Source organism: Anomaloglossus baeobatrachus, chromosome 5, assembly GCF_048569485.1.
Source record: "Anomaloglossus baeobatrachus isolate aAnoBae1 chromosome 5, aAnoBae1.hap1, whole genome shotgun sequence".
In the NCBI taxonomy this organism is placed as follows: Eukaryota; Metazoa; Chordata; class Amphibia; order Anura; family Aromobatidae; genus Anomaloglossus; species Anomaloglossus baeobatrachus.
This window is the reverse complement of record NC_134357.1, coordinates 356,403,100-356,425,046: the sequence shown is the minus strand read 5'-3', so window position 1 is coordinate 356,425,046 and position 21,947 is coordinate 356,403,100. Positions and strand designations below refer to the sequence as shown.

General features: G+C 47.8%; 1 protein-coding gene across 1 annotated transcript in view; it reads left to right on the top strand.

The window, feature by feature from the left end:
- LOC142310107 (pancreatic lipase-related protein 2-like) overlaps nucleotides 1-21,947 on the top strand; it is a 100,661-nt gene that overhangs the window by 32,467 nt on the left and 46,247 nt on the right. The window contains exon 2 of the mRNA XM_075347580.1: nucleotides 17,714-17,868. Coding sequence (XP_075203695.1) covers nucleotides 17,815-17,868 — 54 coding nt within the window. The 5' untranslated portion in view covers nucleotides 17,714-17,814. The remainder of the gene's footprint in view (nucleotides 1-17,713; nucleotides 17,869-21,947) is intronic.

Below are 21,947 nucleotides of genomic sequence, written 5' to 3'. Positions count from 1 at the left end.
CGTGTCAGACTGCAACCAATCATGGGCGCCGGTGTGCGGGGAAAGCATGGAATAAATGATTGAATAATGAAGCGGCAGCCATTTTCAAAAGAGGAAAAGACGCCGCAGATTTGTGACAGCCATGCAGCGAGACGCCCGTGATCGGTGAGTAGAAAAGAGAGAGGGATTGTGCTAGGCACGCAGGACACATGCAGACAGCAACGTGTGCACATAGCCTTACTGTGAAAAGCCACGTTTTTGGTGCTCGAACCGTTCTCGAACGTTACTCAAACTGTCGAGCTTTTAGCAAAAAGCTCGAGTTCGTCGAACGTCTCGAACACCCCCCAAAATCACTCGAACATGAAATTGGCGAACCTCAAGCCTCGAACATCGGTCATCTCTACTAACAATACAAAAAAATGAGTTTGAGGCCTAAATTGAAGCAGGCAGTAATAAGTATTTACATTGTTTACAGGCATCTCTTTAGCACAGGGGTCTCAAACTCGGATAAGTGTATGGGCCGCACACAGAAAAAAAATAATTTGAGGGGCCGCATACTTTTCAGGACAAAGTGACATTGGTAATGGTACCATTATTTCTTTCTATATACCCTTGAATCACTGTTTTTGAACATTTTTCATTTGTCTATTATAACAAATGTGTACTTTTTTTGTATGTGTGTATAATATATATATATATATATATATATATATATATATATAAATCTTTTTTTTTTTTACATTTTCTCCCCTTTTTGTAAGTAATACAGTTTTACAATAAGCACCACAAAGCAATGTGCCCCATGCAGGTCCTTTTCTTGTATTAATGTTCCCCCATGCAGCTCCCCTTCTTGTATTAATATGCCTCCATGCAACTCCCCTTCTTGTAGTAATGTGCCCCATGCAAGACTCCTGCTTGTAGTAATGTGCCCATCCTGGTCCCACCTTGGAGCAATGTGCCCCATGCAGGTCCCCTTCTTGTGGTAAAGTGCCCCATGCAGGTCCCCTTCTTGTGCTAATGTGCCCCATGCATGTCTTCTTGTAGTAATCACACACACACACACACACACACACGGACACACACACCCTGTGCAGCCTCAGCTAACACACACCCTGTGCTGCCTCAGCTAACACACACACACACACCCACACACGCACACCCTGTGCTGCCTCAGCTAACACACACACACCCTGTGCTGCCTCAGCTAACACACACACCCTGTGCTGCCTCAGCTAATACACACACACCCTGTGCAGCCTCAGCTAATACACACACACCCTGTGCAGCCTCAGCTAACACACACACACGTACACACACCCTGTGCTGCCTCAGCTAACACACACACGTACACACCCTGTGCAGCCTCAGCTAACACACACAGACACACACCCTGTGCAGCCTCAGCTAACACACACACTCTGTTCAGCCTCAGCTAGCAAAACACACACACACACACACCCTGTGCAGCCTCAGCTAACACACACACATGAACTTACACCCTGTGCAGCCTCAGCTAGCAACACACACACACCCTGTGCAGCCTCAGCTAACACACACACAGATATACACACCCTTTGCAGCCTCAGCTAACACACACACACACACACACACACACCCTGTGCAGCCTCAGCTAGCAAAACACACACACACACACCCTGTGCAGCCTCAGCTAGCAACACACACACCCTGTGCAGCCTCAGCTAACACACACACACACACACACACATACACACCCTGTGCAGCCTCAGCTAGCAAAACACACACACACACACACACACACACACACACCCTGTGCAGCCTCAGTTAACACACACTGTTCAGCCTCAGCTAGCAAAACACACACACACCCTGTGCAGCCTCAGCTAACACACACACACACACACACACACACACACACACACACACACAAACTTACACCTTGTGCAGCCTCAGCTAGCAACACACACACCATGTGCAGTCTCAGCTAACACACACACACGCGCACACACACCCTGTGCAGCCTCATCTAGCAAAACACACACTCACACACTCTGTGCAGCCTCAGCTAGCAACACACACACCCTGGGCAACCTCAGCTAACACAAACAGACACACAAACCCTGTGCAGCCTCAGCTAACACATACACACCCTGTGCAGCCTCAGCTAGCAAAACACACACACACACACACACACACACACCCTGTGCAGCCTCAACTAGCAACACACACACACCCTGTGAAGCCTCAGCTAACACATACACACCCTGTGCAGCCTCAGCTAGCAAAACACACACACACACACACACACACACCCTGTGCAGCCTCAACTAGCAACACACACACACCCTGTGAAGCCTCAGCTAGCAACACACACACACACACACCCTTTGCAGCCTCAGCTAGCAACACACACACACACACCCTGTGCAGCCTCAGCTAGCAAAACACACACACACACACACACCCTGTGCAGCCTCAGCTAACACACACACACACGAACTTACACCCTGTGCAGCCACAGCTAGCAACACACACCCTGTGCAGCCTCAGCTAGCAACACACACACACGCACACACCCTGTGCAGCCTCAGCTAGCAACACACACACACCCTGTGCAGCCTCAGCTAACACACACACACACACACACACACCCTGTGCAGACTCAGCTATCAAAACACACACACACACACCCTGTGCAGCCTCAGCTAGCAACACACACACACACACAGTTCAGCCTCAGTTAACACACACACTCTGTTCAGCCTCAGCTAGTAACACACACACCCTGTTCAGCTACACACACACACACACACACACACACATACCCTGTGCAGCCTTAGCCAGCAACAGAAACATACACACATACACACACATAAAACATTCTGCTCACCTATCCTCCATCGGTGGCACGTAGCCATGTGGACCCGGTAATGGTCACAGCTGCTGTTACCGCTGAACTTTCTGCCGGCACGTGCAGAGCAGTTCTCACTACACAACAGCCACTGGCCAATCACAGGCAAGCATCTGAAGTCATATGCAGCAGGTGCCTGCCTCTGATTGGCAGGCGGCTGTTATTGCATTCTGCAGCGAGAACTTCACTTTGCGCGGCAAAGGCAAAACTGTAAGCTGAAATAAATAGCTGGCAGCTGCAGCCCCTGCACCGGTCGCCATCTTTACTGGGTCCACGGGCCTGCGGGCTGCAAGAAGCCGCCTGAAGGGCCACATGCGGCCCATGGGCCGCGTGTTTGAGACCCCTGCTTTAGCAGGTACTCACAAGTAGTAATCCCTATTTCTATCATGAAATGCCGATTTGTGGCACACATTTTTCTACACTGTAGGTCCCTATTCTACACTATTGCTCTCCTGTCTATGTCAACTACCTATCATTAAACCCCTAGCTAAGCTACCTGTCTAGAAGCACCAGCGGCAGCACCTTCTCTAATGTTTAACATTCACAAAATGGCGTTGACACCACATGTCCGCATTTTATATGCAGATGGACATGTGACTTAGTAAGCCAATGACACAAGCCCTTGTGTCTGATCTTGTGGATGGTTTCTATGCCGTCATTGGCTGCAGGAACATCTGCAAATAAAGTTAAGAAAAAAAATGGCACCACGTGTTTCGGGCTTCTCCTGAGTCCCCACCCCCTCCACTTATTAAACACATCGCCCCATTCATATTATAGCACCACAATCCTACTAATACCATAGCATGGTTTTCGAAAAGCATTTTTGGAAAATGCAATCAGTGATTGAACAAAACTGAACATTGACGAATTTTGTGCAAAGTGCTCAGGTTACTGAGCCTGAGCCGAACAGGATAAGGCTAGTAGCAAATTTGAAATTGGCGAACCTTTATTGAACAGGTTTGCTCATCTCTAGTCTCAATATGTGAATATATTGCTGTGTTTAGCCCTCTCCACATACCTCTGAGCATGAGCAGGAGACGGCTGTGGTGGTGTCAGTCTGATTCTTGGGCTCCCCGCCATGACTTGGAGTGGGAGTGGTGGTGACTGCAGCCGGTGTGCCTCTAGCTAGCTGGGTTGGGTGCATGGCTGAAACGTGTTTTTCACTATGACACTCCTCACACTTGACGATGGATTTACAGTCCTTGGCCATGTGCTCAAGTGATGCGCAGCATTTGAAACAGATCCCAAGCTCTGTGAGGACTTTCTTGCACTCCTGTAGGGTTTTGGATCTAAACCCTCTGCACTTGTTCAGTGAATGCGGTTTTTTATGGATGGGACATTCTTGATTGAAAGACTTATCTCGTGATGAGATGGTGTTCTGTTTATCTGTGCGTGCTGCAGGTGATGGTAGCTCAGTCTTCCTAACACTCACAGTGTTCTTAATGTCTCTGCGTTTGTGTATGGCACCTTCATACCTTGATGATGATGTTGCAGCTGCCGAAGTGTTGAACTCTAGGAAGTCGAGGCCGGGGTCGTTCCTCATTTGGGCCTGCTCGTCGATGAACTTGCAGAACTGAATAAATGGGGGAAAGGTGACGTCATGCATTCTTTTGTACCTTGAGTCTGACGTTGCCCATTTCTCCTGCAGACTGTATGGCAGCTTTACCACGATTAGGTTCACTCCATGGGCTGTATCCAGGTAGCACAGCCCAGACAGACGAGGATCTCTTTTAGCAAGCTCCAGCTCCATGAGCAGATCACTTAGGTCTTGAAGCTTGTGGACTTCTTTAAGGTTGATCTTTGGGATGTCCTGCAGTCTCTTGAATAGGGCTTTCTCTATTGCTTCTGTGCTGCCAAAGGTGCGTTCCAGTCTCTGCCATGCAGCAGCGAGACCTGCTTCTGCTTGTCCCACATAGACGGTTCTGAGGCTCTTGATACGGTTTGTAGAGCCTGGGCCCAACTACTTGATCAGGAGGTCGAGCTCCTGTTCTGCAGTGAAGTTGAGATTGGCAATGGCTGCCTTGAAAGTTGCTTTCCAGGCCCTGTAGCTCTCTGCATGATCATCAAATTTCGTGAGACTAGTGTTGATTAGCTCTCTGCTCACCATGAACCTGGCAAACTCAGACATATCTGATTTCTCACCACTTGTTGCCACGACGACTCGTGATGCCCCTGGGGTGTATGGACTGCCTGGCGTGCATGGATGAGATGTTCCTGGGTAAAATGACGTTGCTGCAGGGTTGAGCTGTGGTTTAGCCTCTGTAGATTCTGATGACCGCTGCTTGAGCTGTGGAAGTGGGTCAGGAAACACTTGGTTGCCATCTTGCCGTGGTGACTGTGTTTGAGAGTGCACCTCTGGTGACTGTTATTAATTTTCTCGGGTGCTTTAGGTGGCACTGGCACTGGTAGAGGTAAGTTGGAGGTTTCGGTGTTGTCGGCTTGGACGGTACTGCAAACCGGGGTTGCTACAGGTAACTGATTCAGTACATAGTCTCTTGTGCGATCAACTGGATTGTCTGCTTCCAGTGGTGGCGAGTGAGCTGGATCAGGACCTTGGATCAATGCTTGCTCAAGTAGTCTCACTTTAGCTAGCGCAACTTCCTCTTCCATCTGTGACCGAAGAATCTTTATCCGAGCCTCCGCTTCTGCCCTTTTGGCTTCCGCTTTAGCGGCTTCTGCTTCTGTCCTTTTGGCTTCTGCTTTAGCGGCTTCTGCTCTTGCAAGGGCTTCTGCTTCTGTCCTTTTGGTTTCTTCCTCTACTTCTCTTTCTGTGAAGGAACGTCTCACCTTGGATTCCTCTGCTCTTATGCGGAACTCTAGTATCCTGTCGCTCAGGGCTGAACTTCTTGAGGATGATGACCCGGATGACCGAGAGGAACGTCTAGATGAGGTTGATCGGTGTGATCTGGTTTCTTGCTGGTGAGAGATACGGTGTTCTGCCTTGTCTATGGCATCTTGCACCTTGGCATCTCTTTCCTTGTCTACCTCTTCTGCCTTGCTTAGGTCTGAAAGAGCTTCATCAATTTTAGAGTCTTTTAGAAAGGTAATGTACCTTGTTGACAGTCTCTTCTATCTTTCATGAGCTGTGTTCAGCCGTTCCAGAGCGGTTTGTAAGCATGTGGCATCACCTGATGAGGATTCAAGTCTTGACATGTAATAGGTGACTCGTTCCCACTGTTCCTCCAGGTGTTCACATAGCTCATCTTTCATAGTGTGATAGTTTTCAGTGGCCTTTATCGTGGGTTTGGAAGAGCGCTTCGGTCGGACAACTTGGTCTGCTGAAAGCGTGGGCTCTGCCTCCTGGGCTTCATAACGGACAGTATCAGATTGTATTTGCTCTGTTTCAGCAGTGGGGAACTGTCCAAGGTCTTTTTCGGCCATTTTGATTTAAGGTGTACTGTCTCTTTAAGAAACTTGACTTTTGAATAGGGGTCCAAAAATCGTTGTGCAGCTCTGCAAGGACTCCCTGATGAGATTCCCAAGGTGTCTTTAGCAAAACTTGGGGTTCGCAGTGCAGCGATGTGCAGTAATGAGGTATAATGTATTGCAAGTCTATAGAAGTAGTATGGCTAGAGGGAAACAGCAGGTGCATAAACTGTCCCTTTACAATGCAAGCAGAGGTGACACAGGACATGGCAGATGGGGGAGCTTCCCCTTAGGCTTGTCCAGGCATGCACTGTGCAGGCAGACTAGTGCACAAGGCTTGTTGCTAGGCAGATTACATGGGAAGTTACAGGGTTCTTAGGGATCTGTAGCCGGGGTATTGAGCTCTTAATCAGTCTTCTGACTGATTGGGCTCTCCAGCAGTTTTTGCTTTGGGCTCTTAAGCAGTCTTTTGACTGTTCTGTCCCCACTTAAAGGCGATGGAAGGTGCGTAGTTGTGAGAGGTTGTGAGAATCTTACCTTCGTTTTTCCTATAGGTGGGGCAGACAGGACCAGAGGGTTCCAGAGTGAAACATGCACATGCTGAGATGAAACAATGGTGGTTTATTTTCTCCAAAGGTTAGGACATGCAGAGTGCAGTAATCCAAGTACTTGGCATTGTAATTCTCCAGTGATGCTTGCCTCTGAAGCTACTACGTGGTCAGAAGACTTTGCTCCTAGTAGCTCCAATCCAATAAGGGATGTTGTTCTCACAAACTCTGGTTTGGAATGAACATACCAGGATGTGATGCAAGAGGGTCATCAGACACTCCCATGGGCTGGACAAAAGAAACAGAGGAGCCGAAAGGTCTGACCAGTAGATGGCAGCAAAGACAAGCATGAAAAACATTAAATAACAGTGTTAACTAAAACAAATAGAAACAGCACATTCGCCGCCCACATCGAGGTCATATGGAAGGTAAGTACGTGTGACCGGGGGTTAATCGTTTGTGCGGCACGTTCAACAAATTGAACGTGCCACACATACGATGGGGGCGTTGCAAATCGCATATGATATCGTATGCGAAATTGCAACATGTGAAGCAGGCTCATGCAAAGGAGGACAAGAGTTTTTTGAGGTGCAAAAGATATACAAAAGTTTATTCAACACACTGTGAGGATAAACATCCAGAACATCATAAAAACATGTTAAAAGTAATAAACGTAATAAACGGGCGACCCCCCATATGTGGTGGATAATCAAACCATCTGTGACATGTTGGCTCATGATAATACAGCCATACACTGCGAGTCACAGGGAAAAATGCAGAGCTTGCGTGTCAAGCAGACCGCATTGATGCACATGCGAACTTCTGCAGTGTAATATGGCATTAGACACAATCATAAATGCAATACATGAGATTAAAGACAGGGTTACATGTCAGAAAAGCATTCATAACATATGAGCTTCTATATTACAACATAGCCTGAAACAAAGGTATGGCCATGAATGCATTGCATATAACCACATTACCCACGGTCCCGTAGGGACCCCTGCGCAGGCAAGCTGTAGATAGTGGCAGAAGAGCCAAACGCATCAACTGGTGGAAAAAATGGAAGGGGGGGCCTCCGTTAGAGAGGGGCCTCAGAGGAGCCTACGTACGTTTCAATTTAATGAAATCTTCGTCAGGGAAGAGGCATCTCCTACCATTCTCCCCTGACACCAGGCTTTAAGTAGCGGTTCCATGTGTCCGAACCCGGAAGTCACGTTGTCGGCGCACGCGTCAGGTGACCAGGGAAATCGCGCGAGATGCCGACCGTCAGAGCGGGACAGGGCTTCTTGGTTACCCGATGTTTACATTGGTTACCAGCCTCCGCAGAAGCCGGCTCCTGCTGCCTGCACATTTAGTTGTTGCTGTCTCGCTGTCACACACAGCGATGTGTGCTTCACAGCAGGACAGCAACAACTAAAAAATGGCCCAGGACATTCAGCAACAACCAAAAACCTCACAGCAGGGGCCAGGTTGTTGCTGGATGTCACACACAGCAACATCGCTAGCAACATCGCTGCTACGTCACAAAAGTTGTTCGTTAGCAGCGATGTTGCTAGCGATGTTGCTTAGTGTGACGGGGCCTTAACCGTCCCTGTATACACTAGCATAGATAAAGAGATCAAGAACAAATATTTTTAAAGATCTTATATCTTATGCTAATGAGCGCGGGGACTAGTCACAAGGGCGTTACTTCACTTGGCTAGTCGGCTCGCATAGCATGTTAGCATGTTATTACGCCCCTGTGTGAGTACTAACACGCTATATGAGCCGACTAGCCAAGTGAAGTAACGCCCTTGGGACTAGTCCCCGCGCTAATTAGCATAAGATATAAGCTCTTTAAAAATACTTTTTCTATAGATGCCTTTATCTATGCTAGTGTATACAGGGACAGTTAGGGAGGGATTAGCAATATACACCCAGAACTGCTCCTGGCTCTGAGTGCAGATTGCACCTGATAGGTTCCCTTTAAAGGGAAACTGTCACCAGAAATTTAGCAAAAAAAATAAAAGATTCCCCTCTGCAGCTCCTGGGCTGCATTCTGGAAAGGTTCCTGTTGCTATTGTGCCCCCTTTGAGACCTAAAATAATACTTTATGAAGTCTTACCTTTTTGTATGCAAATCTGTTTTTATGGTCATGGGGGCGGGCTGCCTGGCGTCCGTTATTCCCCCTCCTGCCGTTGTACGCCGTCCCCCATTGCTCATTTCCATACATGAGGACGCCTTCCTCATGTAACTGTCCGCCTGAAGTTTTGTGCATGCCCAGTGCCACTCTCGCGGGAGTAAGCACTGTGCAAAGTGTGAACGCTTTTGAGGTGATTGCGCAGGCGCGAGATTATGGGCGGCGCTGTGATTGTCATCAGCAGCGTCATCCAAGTACCCGCCCATAATCTCGTGCCCGCGCTTCTCACTCTGCCTCCACCGTTATGCGCAAGCACTGGCCATATGAACCACGTTACCTATTACCATGGGCGCGAGATTATGGGCGGCGCTGTGATTGTCATCAGCAGCGTCATCCAAGTACCCGCCCATAATCTCGTGCCCGCGCTTCTCACTCTGCCTCCACCGTTATGCGCAAGCACTGGCCATATGAACCACGTTACCTATTACCATGGGCGCGAGATTATGGGCGGCGCTGTGATTGTCATCAGCAGCGTCATCCAAGTACCTGCCCATAATCTCGTGCCCGCGCTTCTCACTCTGCCTCCACCGTTATGCGCAAGCACTGGCCATATGAACCACGTTACCTATTACCATGGGCGCGAGATTATGGGCGGCGCTGTGATTGTCATCAGCAAAGTCATCCAAGTACCCGCCCATAATCTCGTGCAAGCAGTAATAGGTAACATGGTTCATATGGCCAGCACTTGCGCATAACGGTGGAGTCAGAGGGAAAAGTGCGGGCACGAGATTATGGGCGGGTACTTGGTTAACGCTGCTGATGACAATCACAGCGCCGCCCATAATCTCGTGCCTGCGCAATCACCTGAAAAAGCGTTCACATGCGCAAAACTTCGGGAGGACAGTTACATGAGGAAGGCGTCCTTGTGTATGTAAATGAGCAATGGGGGACTGCGTAAAGCGGCAGGAGGGGGAATAACGGACGCCAGACAGCCCGCCCCCGTGACCATAAAAACACATTTGCATACAAAAAGGTAAGACTTCATAAAGTATTTTTGTAGGTCTCAAAGGGGGCACAATAACAACAGGAACCTTTCTAGAAGCAGCCCAGGAGCTGCAGAGGGGAATCTATTACTTTTATTGTGAAATTTCTGCTGACATGTTCCCTTTAACTGGTAGGGGAGCCAGGATAAAGCAGAGCTGAAGCTGTTGGGAAGCTAGGACCCAGCAGCTCCACAGGCAGGAGACCACTGATCGGTAATAGAAGCCTGCAGATGTCACTCTGCATAGGTTATTGTCACTGCTATCTGCAGGAGAGAGGAGTGCTGATTGCACGGTCTCCTCAGCTTCCTGATTCCCCGTGTGTCTGCAGCAGTGAGAAGCGCGCACGGGGAATCAGAGAGAACAGCTGCAGGGAAGCTCCGGGCTGGGGATGTCGGCTCTGGGGGAGGGGGGGGAGGCTCTGGTGCAGGGGGGGGTCGCTCTGCTGCAGGGGGGTCGCTCTGCTGCAGGGGGTGATTCATACCTCAGCAGCAGTCACAGGAGTAGGTGCGCGCTCGGCTCTGTAATGAATAGTAGAAGGGAGAAACAGCGAGGCGGGGCTACAGTGGGTGGGTGGAGCCGGGACAAACAGCCTCACGGGCGGGACCCGGGATCAAAGGCTCAGAAGAGGGACTGTCCCGCTGTATCCGGGACGGTTGGGAGGTATGTATCTTTTGCACCTCAAAAAACTCTTGTCCTCCTTTGCATGATATGATACTGAGTTTGTGCTTAGGGTGGGGATCCAATACAGTCTGGACCCACCCTTTATCCTAAAGTATGGTGTTGTGGAGTTTTCTCTCCTTAAATGTGAAGCAGGCTTTAGGCTGCGATACCCGCTCCCTGCCACTGGTAATCACCCCATCCCGGACCTCCGCTCCCGGCACCTCCTCCTGTGAGCCTGGAGTCTCTGCAGCTTCTCCTGTCACCACTCTGCTTGTGCTGAGTACAGAGCGGTCAGAGGAGCAGATGCAGGGACACCAGGTACTGTATCAATGTCAGCTGCGATCACCCCCCCCATTGCAAGTACTAACCCCATTCCTGGATCACCACTCTCGGCAAAGGGGAAAGTGAAGCCCACAGCATGCGCTGTGGGTTTCATAAAGAGGACGATGGTCTCCTCCCTGAGCTGTGATCTGGACAGCCCAATGGTCATGACCAGGTCAAAGTGTGTCATCCAGGGATAGGGGTACTCGGTCCCGGGCAGTGTATCACTGCGGAATGTCACTTTGGTGTCTGTTGCCCAGTCCCGTGCCCTGGGTGCTTTTTAATGTGGAGTATTTAGAGGGGAGAATAAAGTCATTTGTGTGACGCCACCTGCGGGTTGCGGTTAATATTGTGGAACCGCCGCTGCTGAAGTACTCCCAGGGCTGGTAGTAATGGTGTGATGCCCTGGACCCCAGGGGTCACAGAATAACACCACATACACACACACCCTCCCCTGGTCAGGAACACCAGTCAAATAAAACCCTTGTTGCCTCCCTCCAGGGTCTGATGTCCACACCAGGTGGGGCGGAGCCAGGCGGTTGGCCCCACCCACCAAGGAGTTCACAAGCCTGGAGGCGGGAAAAGTAGTCAGTTTAGTGGAGTTGAGTTTTGGAGTTGAAGTGGAGAGGTGGTAGTGAGAGGAGGAAAGACTGTGTGTGTCTGGGTTGGAGCCCAGGCACAATCAGCAAGGTTGGCAGACGGTGGTGGCCATCTGCAGGAGTTGGTGGAGGTCTGTGGAACCGTAGGACCGAGGTCGGGTGGTGGCCCGCCGGTACCGAACCGGGGAGCGGATTGAAGCCAAGCACCAAGGCAGGGTACTCAGACCCCGACTAGGCACGGAAGCCGCCGTAAAGGTCGAATTCTTTGATTGCGGTCTGCACCTCATGGGTTCATTCCCAACCAAGTCCCGTCAGAAGGCAACAGCCCAACCCGTCCGGATAAGAGCCACCGCCAATGGCCAGAGATCCAAGGGCCAGTGCCTGCGGGCAAAACGGGCTCTCCCGACATGTACAAGCCGGGGAGCGGACTACCCGTGGGAATCCATAGAAGTCAAACACTTACACACAGGTGCAGGGAACGACAGCCACCATCAACCCGTCCTGGGAGAGTGAAGACCCGTCCATCCAGCCGTTTGGTTTACCAGACTCTGAGACTCTGTTCTTGTCTACCTGAGTGTGTACACCAGTGCCATCCGGCACCGGCATCGGCACCTGCACCTATCCCTCCTCCCTACTACCCATTGGGGCCCTGGGACCAACAGCCCCTACCCACGGAGGGCTCAACACCTTAGCTGTTCTCCACCATCGCTCCCGGGATCCCCCGTCACCAGCAGCGGTGGTGCACACCATCACCACAACCCGTGGGTGGCGTCACAACCGACATCCCACCACAAACCTCCCCTTTTCACTCGTGGGCGAGGAGGCGCTGCTCGAGCCCCCGGGTCTGGCCCCGTGCTCGAGCCACCGAGGAGCAGAAGCACCGGACCCGAGCGCCAGCAATCCCCAGGCGAGCGGCGTTCCCAACCCCTCCACCCGCGACAATGGCAGCTGTGGTGGTAGGCCCTCCACAGGTAGGGCTGAGGCTGGGAGATGTATGGTGAAATAATAAGGGAAACCACACTGGGGTTGTAATTAAAAGTCTCTACTCACTCCGGACCCTTGGACGGCTGGTTCGGGTCCCTGGATAGCCAGTGCCAGTTCATGACTCGGTTGCTCTGTCCCCAGCACTCTCAGTGTGGTTGGGTCCCCGTAGCATGGAGTGTTTGGGGCCCGACTGTCCCTTTGCGGTAACAGTCTCCTTCTGCATACGGCGGGCAGTGTGGACCCTGTAGGGAGGTAGGTGTCCGAACCCTGATCCTTGCTTTACTGCTGATGCCCCCGGATTTGTTGGTCAGTGACGTCCGTGCAGGTCCCCTCACTGTGCAGGTATTTGCCAGGCCGTCTGAAACTGTCGCCTGACCTAGGGCCCTGTGCCTCGTGCGTGCTCTGGTCCCAGCAGTACACAGGTGCACCTGCCCTGGCGACCACTCTCCTTTGCCCCTGGGTCATTACATAACCCAGCTCTCTGGCACCTCTCCCCACTTTCACTACTACTGCTTCTCTGCCTGCTGTCCCCTCCCACCAGGCTGTCTTTTTCCCTGGTCAGGCTCCGCTCTCTAGGTGGCCATTCCCTTGTGTGACTAGGCAGTACCCCCTGGTGTGGGGTGGTAACTAGGATTTTGGTGTGTGTGGGTGTTGCTGGCACTTGGTGTTCCAGGTCCCAGGGGGTAGGTCCTGCATCCCCGTGAGGATGCAATTCCCTATAGTGCCCTGAGTGTCTCAGGGGCGCTACAATAGCACAAAAGCAGCTATAATGTAGGAGATAGGGTCGGAGCCCGACTATTAGATCCTATGCACAGGATACATATTGCAAATGCAGGACGGCAGCCTCCAGTGTTTGAGTAAAAATATAATTAAATGAAAACTAAATAAACAATTTAATTTTGCATTAAATTAAAAATAATTGGTTCCATATTCAGTAATTATTAATACAAAATCACAATTGTGGCACCTTCCCTTTAAACTGGTGGCAACACAAGTGAGTACATCCCTATGTAAAAATGGTTAAATTGTGCCCAAAGTGTCAATATTTTTTTGGGCCATCATTATTTTCAAGCACTGCCTTAACTCTCTTGAACATGGAGTTCATACATCATCATGGGAGCCACTAGAATCCTCTTCATCTCTTCCATGACGACATCCCGTAGCTGGTGAATGTTAGAGACCTTGCACTCCTCCACCTTCTGTCTGAGGAGGCCCCACAGATGCTCAATAGGTTTTAAGTCTGAAGACATGCTTGGCCAGTCCAGCAACTTTACCCTCAGTTTCTTCAGCAAAGCAGTGGTCATCTTAGAGTTGTGTTTGGCGTCATCATAATGTTGGAATACTGCCTGGGGCCCAGTTTCTGAAGGCAGGCGATCATGCTCTGCTTCAGTATGTTACAGTAGATGTTGGCATTTATGGTTCCCTTAAAGAACTGTTGATCCTCACAGCCAATAGCACTCATGCAGCCCCAAAACATGACACTCCCACCACCATTCTTGACTGTAGGCAAGACACACTTGTCTTTGTACTCTTTACCTGGATGCAGCCACACATGCTTGACACCATCTGAACCAAATAAGTCTATCTTGGTCTCTTCAGACCACAGGACATGGTTCCAGTAATCCATGTCTTTAGTCTACTGGTCTTCACAAACTGTTTGCAGACTTTCTTGTGCATCATCTTTAGGAGAGGCTTCCTTTTGCAACGACAGCTGTGCAGACCAATTTGATGCAGTGTGCGGCATATGGTCTGAGCAATGACAGGCTGACCCCCCACCCCTTTAACCTCTGGAGTAACAGCACTCATTCTTCTATTTTGAAAAGACAACCTCTGGATATGACACTCAACTTCTTTGGTCGCCCATGGTGAGGTCTCCTCTAAGTAGAAGCTTGTTAAACTGCTGTATGTGTTTGGCCATCGTGTTACAGCTTTGGCTACATTCACACGACCGTTCCATTTTTGCGGTCCGCAAAAAACGGTCTTGTTTTTTCACAGATGCATCTGTGTGGCATCCGTGTGACAACCGCATCCATCCCGTTACATTCTGTATATGGTCCGTGTGTCATCCATGTGACTCAGTTTTTTTTGCAGACCGCAAAACAACAGAAGGAGAATTACATGCAGTCCAGGGTATCTGGCCAGATGCTGGTCCCCATATAAAATCTATGGGGAACAGAATCTGGGGTAAAGGGGTAGGCACAAACGCTACATACTCACCAATCACCGACACGGTTGTCACACTGCTCCCGAAGAAGCTCTTTGATCTTCCTGAGCCGGCCACTCATTAGGCTCATACATATTCACTCCTCCCCCATCTGTGATTGGTTACAGTTAAACGCGCCCCCACACTGAGTGACAGTTGTCTGACTGCAACCAATCACAGCCACCGGTGGGCGGGTCTATATCGTACAGGTCAATAAATAAATAATTAAAAAAAAACCAGTGTGCAGTCCCCCCCAATTTTGATACCAGCCAAGATAAAGCCTCACAGCTGCTGGCTGGTATTCTCAGGCTGGGGAGACCCACATCATTGGGAGCCCCCCCAACCTAAAAATATCAGCCTGCAGCTGGCTGGAATTGCCACATCCATTAGATGCGACAGTCCTGGGACTTTACCCGGCTCATTCCATTGCCCTGGTGCGGTGGCAAACGGGATAATATATGCGGTTGATACCTGTAATGTCACCTGGCATCAAGCCCTGGGGTGGTTGATGCCACGGTGTCTATCAGATACCCGACATCACTATCCCAGTCAGTAATAAAAAAAAAGATAACAAACACATTTTTATTTGAAAAAACAGTCCCCAACACATTCCCTCTTTCACAACAAACAAACAAATCCAGGTTCGGCGTAATTCAATACGGGGGGTTCCACGAAGATCCACACTCACTGTCTCAGTCAATGAAGAACAGAATGTTCCCAATTGGCTGGGAGAGCAGTGCAGTGACCTGAGCTAACATCAATAGGTTAGCCCAGCTCATGCTCAGGGCATGACCAGTGCTGACTTCAGGAGGTTAGCGAGGTACCTTACCTGCAGTAATGGATGCCGCTGCACTCCTGACGTCAGCGCTCATCACTGAGTTCAATGACCACCACATTCACAATTCAAGTATCGCGAGTATTGCGAAAAGCCACGGGGCTGGTGCAGGAGCGGGACACAAACTGCAGGGGCACCCGATGGAAGTCACACGGAAGTGGTTCTTTGTGGCTTCCAGGGATTTTACGGACCCATTGACTTGTATTGAGTCACAGTCTGTTATTACGGAACAGAATAGGACATGTTCCATAATAAGAGAACAGACATATGGCATCCAATGTGTTTTTTGTAGGATCAGATGCACACGGAAGTGCTTCCCTGTGCCATCCGATCCTACACAAAAGACGTTGAAAAGATGGTCCTATCAGTAGGTCCGCAAAAAAACAAGAACTGAACAAGACAGACGGAACGGTCGTCTGAATGAGCCCTCAGTTTCAGGGAGATGGCAATCTTCTTCTAGCCAAAGCCATTTTTATGTAGAATGTTGAACTTCTAGTGACCAGTATGAGAGTGGGTATCAGTATAAAATAAAATAAAAGATGTAAAATATTTACAAAAATGTGATGGTGTCCAGAGGATGGAGGAGTTACCAAGAGACAGGCCAGTAAACCAGGAGAGATAGAGGAGGCTATAGGAGGGCAACAACCCAGCAGCAGGACCGCTACCTCCGCCTTTGTGCAAGGAGGAGTAGGAGAAGCACTGCTAGAGCCCTGCAAAATGACCTCCAGCAGGCCACAAATGTGCATGAATTTTCACAAACGGTTAGAAACCGACTCCATGAGGATGGCATGAGGGCCTGTCGTCCACAGATGGGAGTTGTACTCACTGTCCAACACCATGCAGGACGCTTGACATTTGCCACAGAACATCAGAATTGGCAAATTCGCCACTGGCGCCCTGTTCTCTTCACAGATGAAAGCAGGTTCACACTGAGCTCATGTGACAGATGTGACAGAGTCTGGAGATGCTATGGAGAGCGATCTGCTGCCTACAACATCCTTCAGCATGACCGGTTTGGCAATGGGTCAGTAATGGTGTGGAGTGGCATTTGTTTACAGGGCTGCAAAGCCCTCTATGTGCTCACCAGAAGTAGCCTGACTGCCATTAGGTACCGAGATGAGATCCTCAGACCCCTTGTGAGACCATATACTGGTGCGGTTGGCCCTGGGTTCCTTCTAATGCAGGACAATGCCAGATCTCATGTGGCTGTAGTGTGTCAGCTGTTCCTGCAAGATGAAGGCATTGAAGCTATGGACTGACCCGCCCGTTCCACAGACCTGAATCCAATTGAGCACATCTGGGACATCATGTCTCGCTCCATCCACCAACGTCACATTACACCACAGATTGTCCAGGAGTTGTTGGCGGATGCATTAGTCCAGGTCTGGGAGGAGATCCCTTTAGGAGACCATCCGCAACCTCATTAGCAGTATGCTCAGGCATTGTAGGGAGGTCATACAGGCATGTGGAGGCCACACACAATACTGAGCCTCATTTTGACTTGTTTCCACTTTCGTTTTGTCTTGTTTTGATTTTCATTTTGACTTGTTTTCACTTTCATTTTGTGTGTGTCTTCAAATCCTCCATTGGTTAAAACATTTGATGTCCATTTATGATTGTTGTGTGATTTTGTTGTCAGCACATTCAACTTTGTACAGAAGAAAGCATTCAATGAGAATATTGCATTCATTCAGATCTAGGATGTGTTATTTGAGTATTCTCTTTAACTTTTTGAGCAGTATATATATATATATATATATATATATATATCCATACTGCGCAAAAAATAAAGGGAACACTTACGCAATAAAATGGTATTTTAGTGTTGCTTTTATTTTTTTGAGATATATATATAATATATATATATATATATATATATATATATATATATGTGTGTACTCTAGTTGTCCATATGCATAGCCTTTATACTCTGTCTATACTCTGCATATACATCCTGTACATACCCTATATATTACGCAGCTGCTTCCAACCCCCACTCTATCACACACAAGTAAATTCTACATAAGTTACAGCAGAGCTCTGTGACTACAAATCCCAAAATATTGTAGTGCAGCATCTGATTTGAGTCAATTGCTCTCCAAAATGTTCTAATGTTCTGAACCAGTAATAGTACCTGTATCAGCTGTCATGTTCTTTGTGCAGCTGATCAAATCTGCTTCAATGGCCTCGGATGCTACTCCAGAACTACAGCTTTGTTAACACCAAAGGACTCAATTCGCATCCCACTACCGGAATCTCCAGAGATGATCAATACGCACTTCCTGCTCCACACCCAAAAACATGGCCATGGCTTCCAGGTGAGTTCTCAGCCAAACAGAGGTAACATTCAATTTGATGTGACTCCTGGCTCCTCGCCTGTTTCCCCTGCTCTGCATGTACAAATTCTCTCCATCATTCAGGTGGAAGGATCACTGTGGTATTTATGACCATCCATGAAACATTCAAGCTTACAAAAAGTCAAAGTAGTTAATATTTTTACTTTTCATCATTATCCAGCAATTTCATATAGAGTGCTATAAAAATCCCTCTGGTAATCCCACAGGTGAACTCATTAATGATCTCACAGGAGATCCCAGAACAGACATATAGCTCCCAACCATACCAAATTTAGATCGACTGTCCCGATTTTACGACTTAGTCCCACTGTCTCAGCACATCAGGGCTTTGTCCTGACTCCCTCCCACCTCTCCTCACCAGCTCCGTAACTCCTCCTCCTTAAGGTTGGTTCTGGGAGAGCAGGGGCAAGGACAGCATCTCTCTGCACATAATGTAAATAAACAGTTCTCTTCTCTGATCTCCCCAGAAAAGAAAATTGTTTATTTATGAACTCTATGTGCACAGGCAGCAGCTTCAACAATGCGTCACAGTCCAGATTGAGAACAAAAGGAGAATTTGGTATACTTGAGCTGTATTGCAGACAATGAATCCAGAAGCAGATTATACATGTACACAGAGATACATCTGTACAAAGCTATGTATCTCTATGTCCCTGTTTCCTAGAGGTGAAGAAAGAGTCAGATTATTTTGTTACTATAAAATTACTAAAACGTTATTTTAAAAAATTGCAAAAATGTAATTTCTTTTACTGTTGTGAGTGTCCTAGGACTTGAACCCACAACCTCTACAACTGCAGGCAGGATGCGTGATGATATGAGTGATAAAGTGATGAGACACAGGCTCTACTGATGTCATTTGAGGGATTTTGCATACTTGAAGCTGCATTGCAGCCTCTGACTCCACATTCAGATTATATACTGTACAGGGCTGTTAGTAATGAGTGAACATGCTCACCACTGCTTGATACTCGATAGAGCATCGGGATGCTCAGGCACACTCATAACTTGATTGAACATCATGGGTGCTCAAGTGGCATTCTCGAGTCGCTGCCTCACAGGTTTTGTAGTTGTTAGACAGCTAATAAACATGCAGGGATCACCTGTCATACACGGTTATACTGTTACCATGTTAGTTATTCACATTACTTTGATTGGTCAGACGCATCGGGTCTCATATGAGACCAAGTGGCATGATGCTCGGCTTACTATCCTCTAGAGGCAGATCAGGGAGAGTTGATCTAGGAGAAGGAGCCTAGATTAGAGCAGGCATATAGACATTGTTTAATTGCTGTTGCAATATATTGCATTTTGTGCATGCGCACCCTTTAGTGCATTTCATGTGGCAATGAAGGACGTTTTTAACATTGTTTAACCTAATAAATAAATAATATAAAAAAACGGTGTTGGATCCCCACTATTTTTGATCACCAGCCAAGGTAAAGCAGACAGCTGTGGGCTGGAATTTTCAGTCTGGGAAAGCCCATGGTTATTTGACCCTTTCAGCTGAAAAATATCAGCAACCACATAATTGGCCCATCACATTAGATGCTCCAATTTCCTCACTTTTCCCGACTCTTCTGATTACCCTGGTGCTGTGGTAATTGGGGTAATATTTTTCAGGGTTGATGTCAGCTGTGTAATGTCAGCTGGCATCAAGCCTTGGTGTTAGTAATGGATAGGCATCTATAAGACACCCCCATTACTAACCTAGTGATAAAAAAAAAACACCCACACAAGGTAAAACAGTGTATTTGAATAAATACTCCCCCACAAAATCCCTTGTTCATTAATTATCAAAAATATTCTTACCAAGTTTCGTCGTAGTCCACGTTCCCTGAATGCAGTTCTGGCATCTATGAATAGCAGTAAAGTACAGCTTTTCACAGGTGCAGGGTAGTGGCAATAGCTCTCATCAGATTATCAGTGCCGCCGGCTCAATGCTGCACTCAATGAGACCTTGCAACGCTGATAAGTGTTGTTGTCACTACTTGGTGCTTGTGAATAGCTATACTACTATTCACAGTCGCTGGAGCTGTATTTGGGGAAGGTGAACTATGGTAGAGGAGCTTCGTGGGAACATTTTTGATAATAAATTGGTGTTAAGAAATAGTGTGGGGGAGTCTTTATTCAAATAAACTATTTTTCCCTGTGTGTATTTATTTTTTTTATCACTGGGTTAGTAATGTGGGTGTCTGATAGACACCTTTCCATTACCAGCCCCTTTGCTTCATGACATTACATAGCTGACATCAAACCCCCAAAATATTACTATGAATCCCACCGCACCGGGGCAATCGAGAACAGCTGGACAAAGCACCAGAATCGGCGCATCTAATTCTGGGACAGCTGCGGGCTGGTATTTTTAGGCTGGGAAGGGGCCAATGTCCACGGACTTTCCCAACTTGATAATCTCAGCCCTCAGCTGTCTGCTTTTCCTTGACTAGTTATCAAAATAGGAAGGACTCAACATAGGTTTTTCATTTATTTAAAAATTCAGCAACAAGTATAGTAAGCTACACACTCAAGACACGATCTATATATATATATATATATATATATATATATATATATATATATATATATACTGTATATCTGATGGCTATCTCTGTAACTTGCAGTTTACTATACTTGTTGGGCTCTAATTATGGTGATTGGTAAATGGTGTAAAAACATGGCATGACTGATTATTTTTCTCTATTAAAGCACAAAAAAGTAATAAAAATGTAACACTGAGGCTATCTTCATACATAGCGTAAATGCTGCATTTTTTCCGCTGCTTTTTTCTGCAGATTTTCTCCAGGTGTCAGCATCACATGATGCAATACTAATCTTCTCTAATTACATGTTTGCTGCGTTTCTTTTGTGCATTTCCCCCCCTATTTCATTCATTTTTGGTGCCGATGTTAGTCCATGTTTTTAATTTTTTCTTAATACTACAGAGAAGGTGTTTTAGGCCATGTTCATATGTAGCGTAAATGCTGCTTTTTTTTTTTTTTTTGCTGCTTTTGCACTAAAAATTTTGCGGAGTTTATTGTCCAAGCAAGGTGGAGGTGATTTCATAAAACAGTGCCCACTGTACACTTTTGGTGCTTTTTTCGGTGGAGCCTAAAAAAATTCATATATACAACTGCAGTTACTTTTTCAAATACAGAATCAAAGCTTTTCTGTGCTATAAAAAAAACATTTAAAAACATGGCTTCACATCTGCACCAAAAATGCATCAAGCAGAGGGGAAAAGTCATAACAAATGCTGCAAAAATGCAATAATCAGAGAAGATTGTTATAAGGCCGGTGTCCCACTTGCGATTTCCTCGCGTGTATCTCGCGTGAGTTTTGCGGTGCATCACCCGGCACAGACTCACAGGAGCATCTCAGCTACATTGAGATGCATACAACCAAGCAGCTCCTGTGAGGAGAGTGTGAGTGTAATGCACCGCGAAGCTCACGCGAGTTACTCGCGAGGCAATCGCTAGTGGGACACTGGCCTTACATAGTTTGGTGTGAACTTCTGCAGAAAACAAAAAAGACAGTATTTTTGAAACGTGTGAACACAGCCCTAGAGACACAAAAAAGCCAGATATCACATAGTGAAGCTGCATAAAAACAAGGACATTTTGTCTGCTACAACTATGAATGAATCAATGAATGAATGAACAAAAAATAAATCCATACGTTCCAACTAGAGATGAGCATGATACACAGATGACGGTGCTCCAGCCCTGGCTAATCAAAAGCCCCATCTTCTCTTACCTTCTGGGGACGACAGAAGGTAAGAGATTCGAGGCCTACTATCCAGCCACTGGCTACCAACTACCTTTATGGTGGACCGGAGCCTCGGGAACCGATCCATCATCTCAATTCCCAACCGTCCTGAATACTATGGTACCGTCCCAATTTTGGGTCTACGCTCTGCAGTCTTGGGCCCCTGCTGAATGCCCATCACTGCCACCAACCTCCTTAACATCTACTGCAAGGGTAGAAAGAAATGGCAAATGGGTGTGACATGGGGTGTGGCTAGGGTAATGGTCAAAATGTGCTGT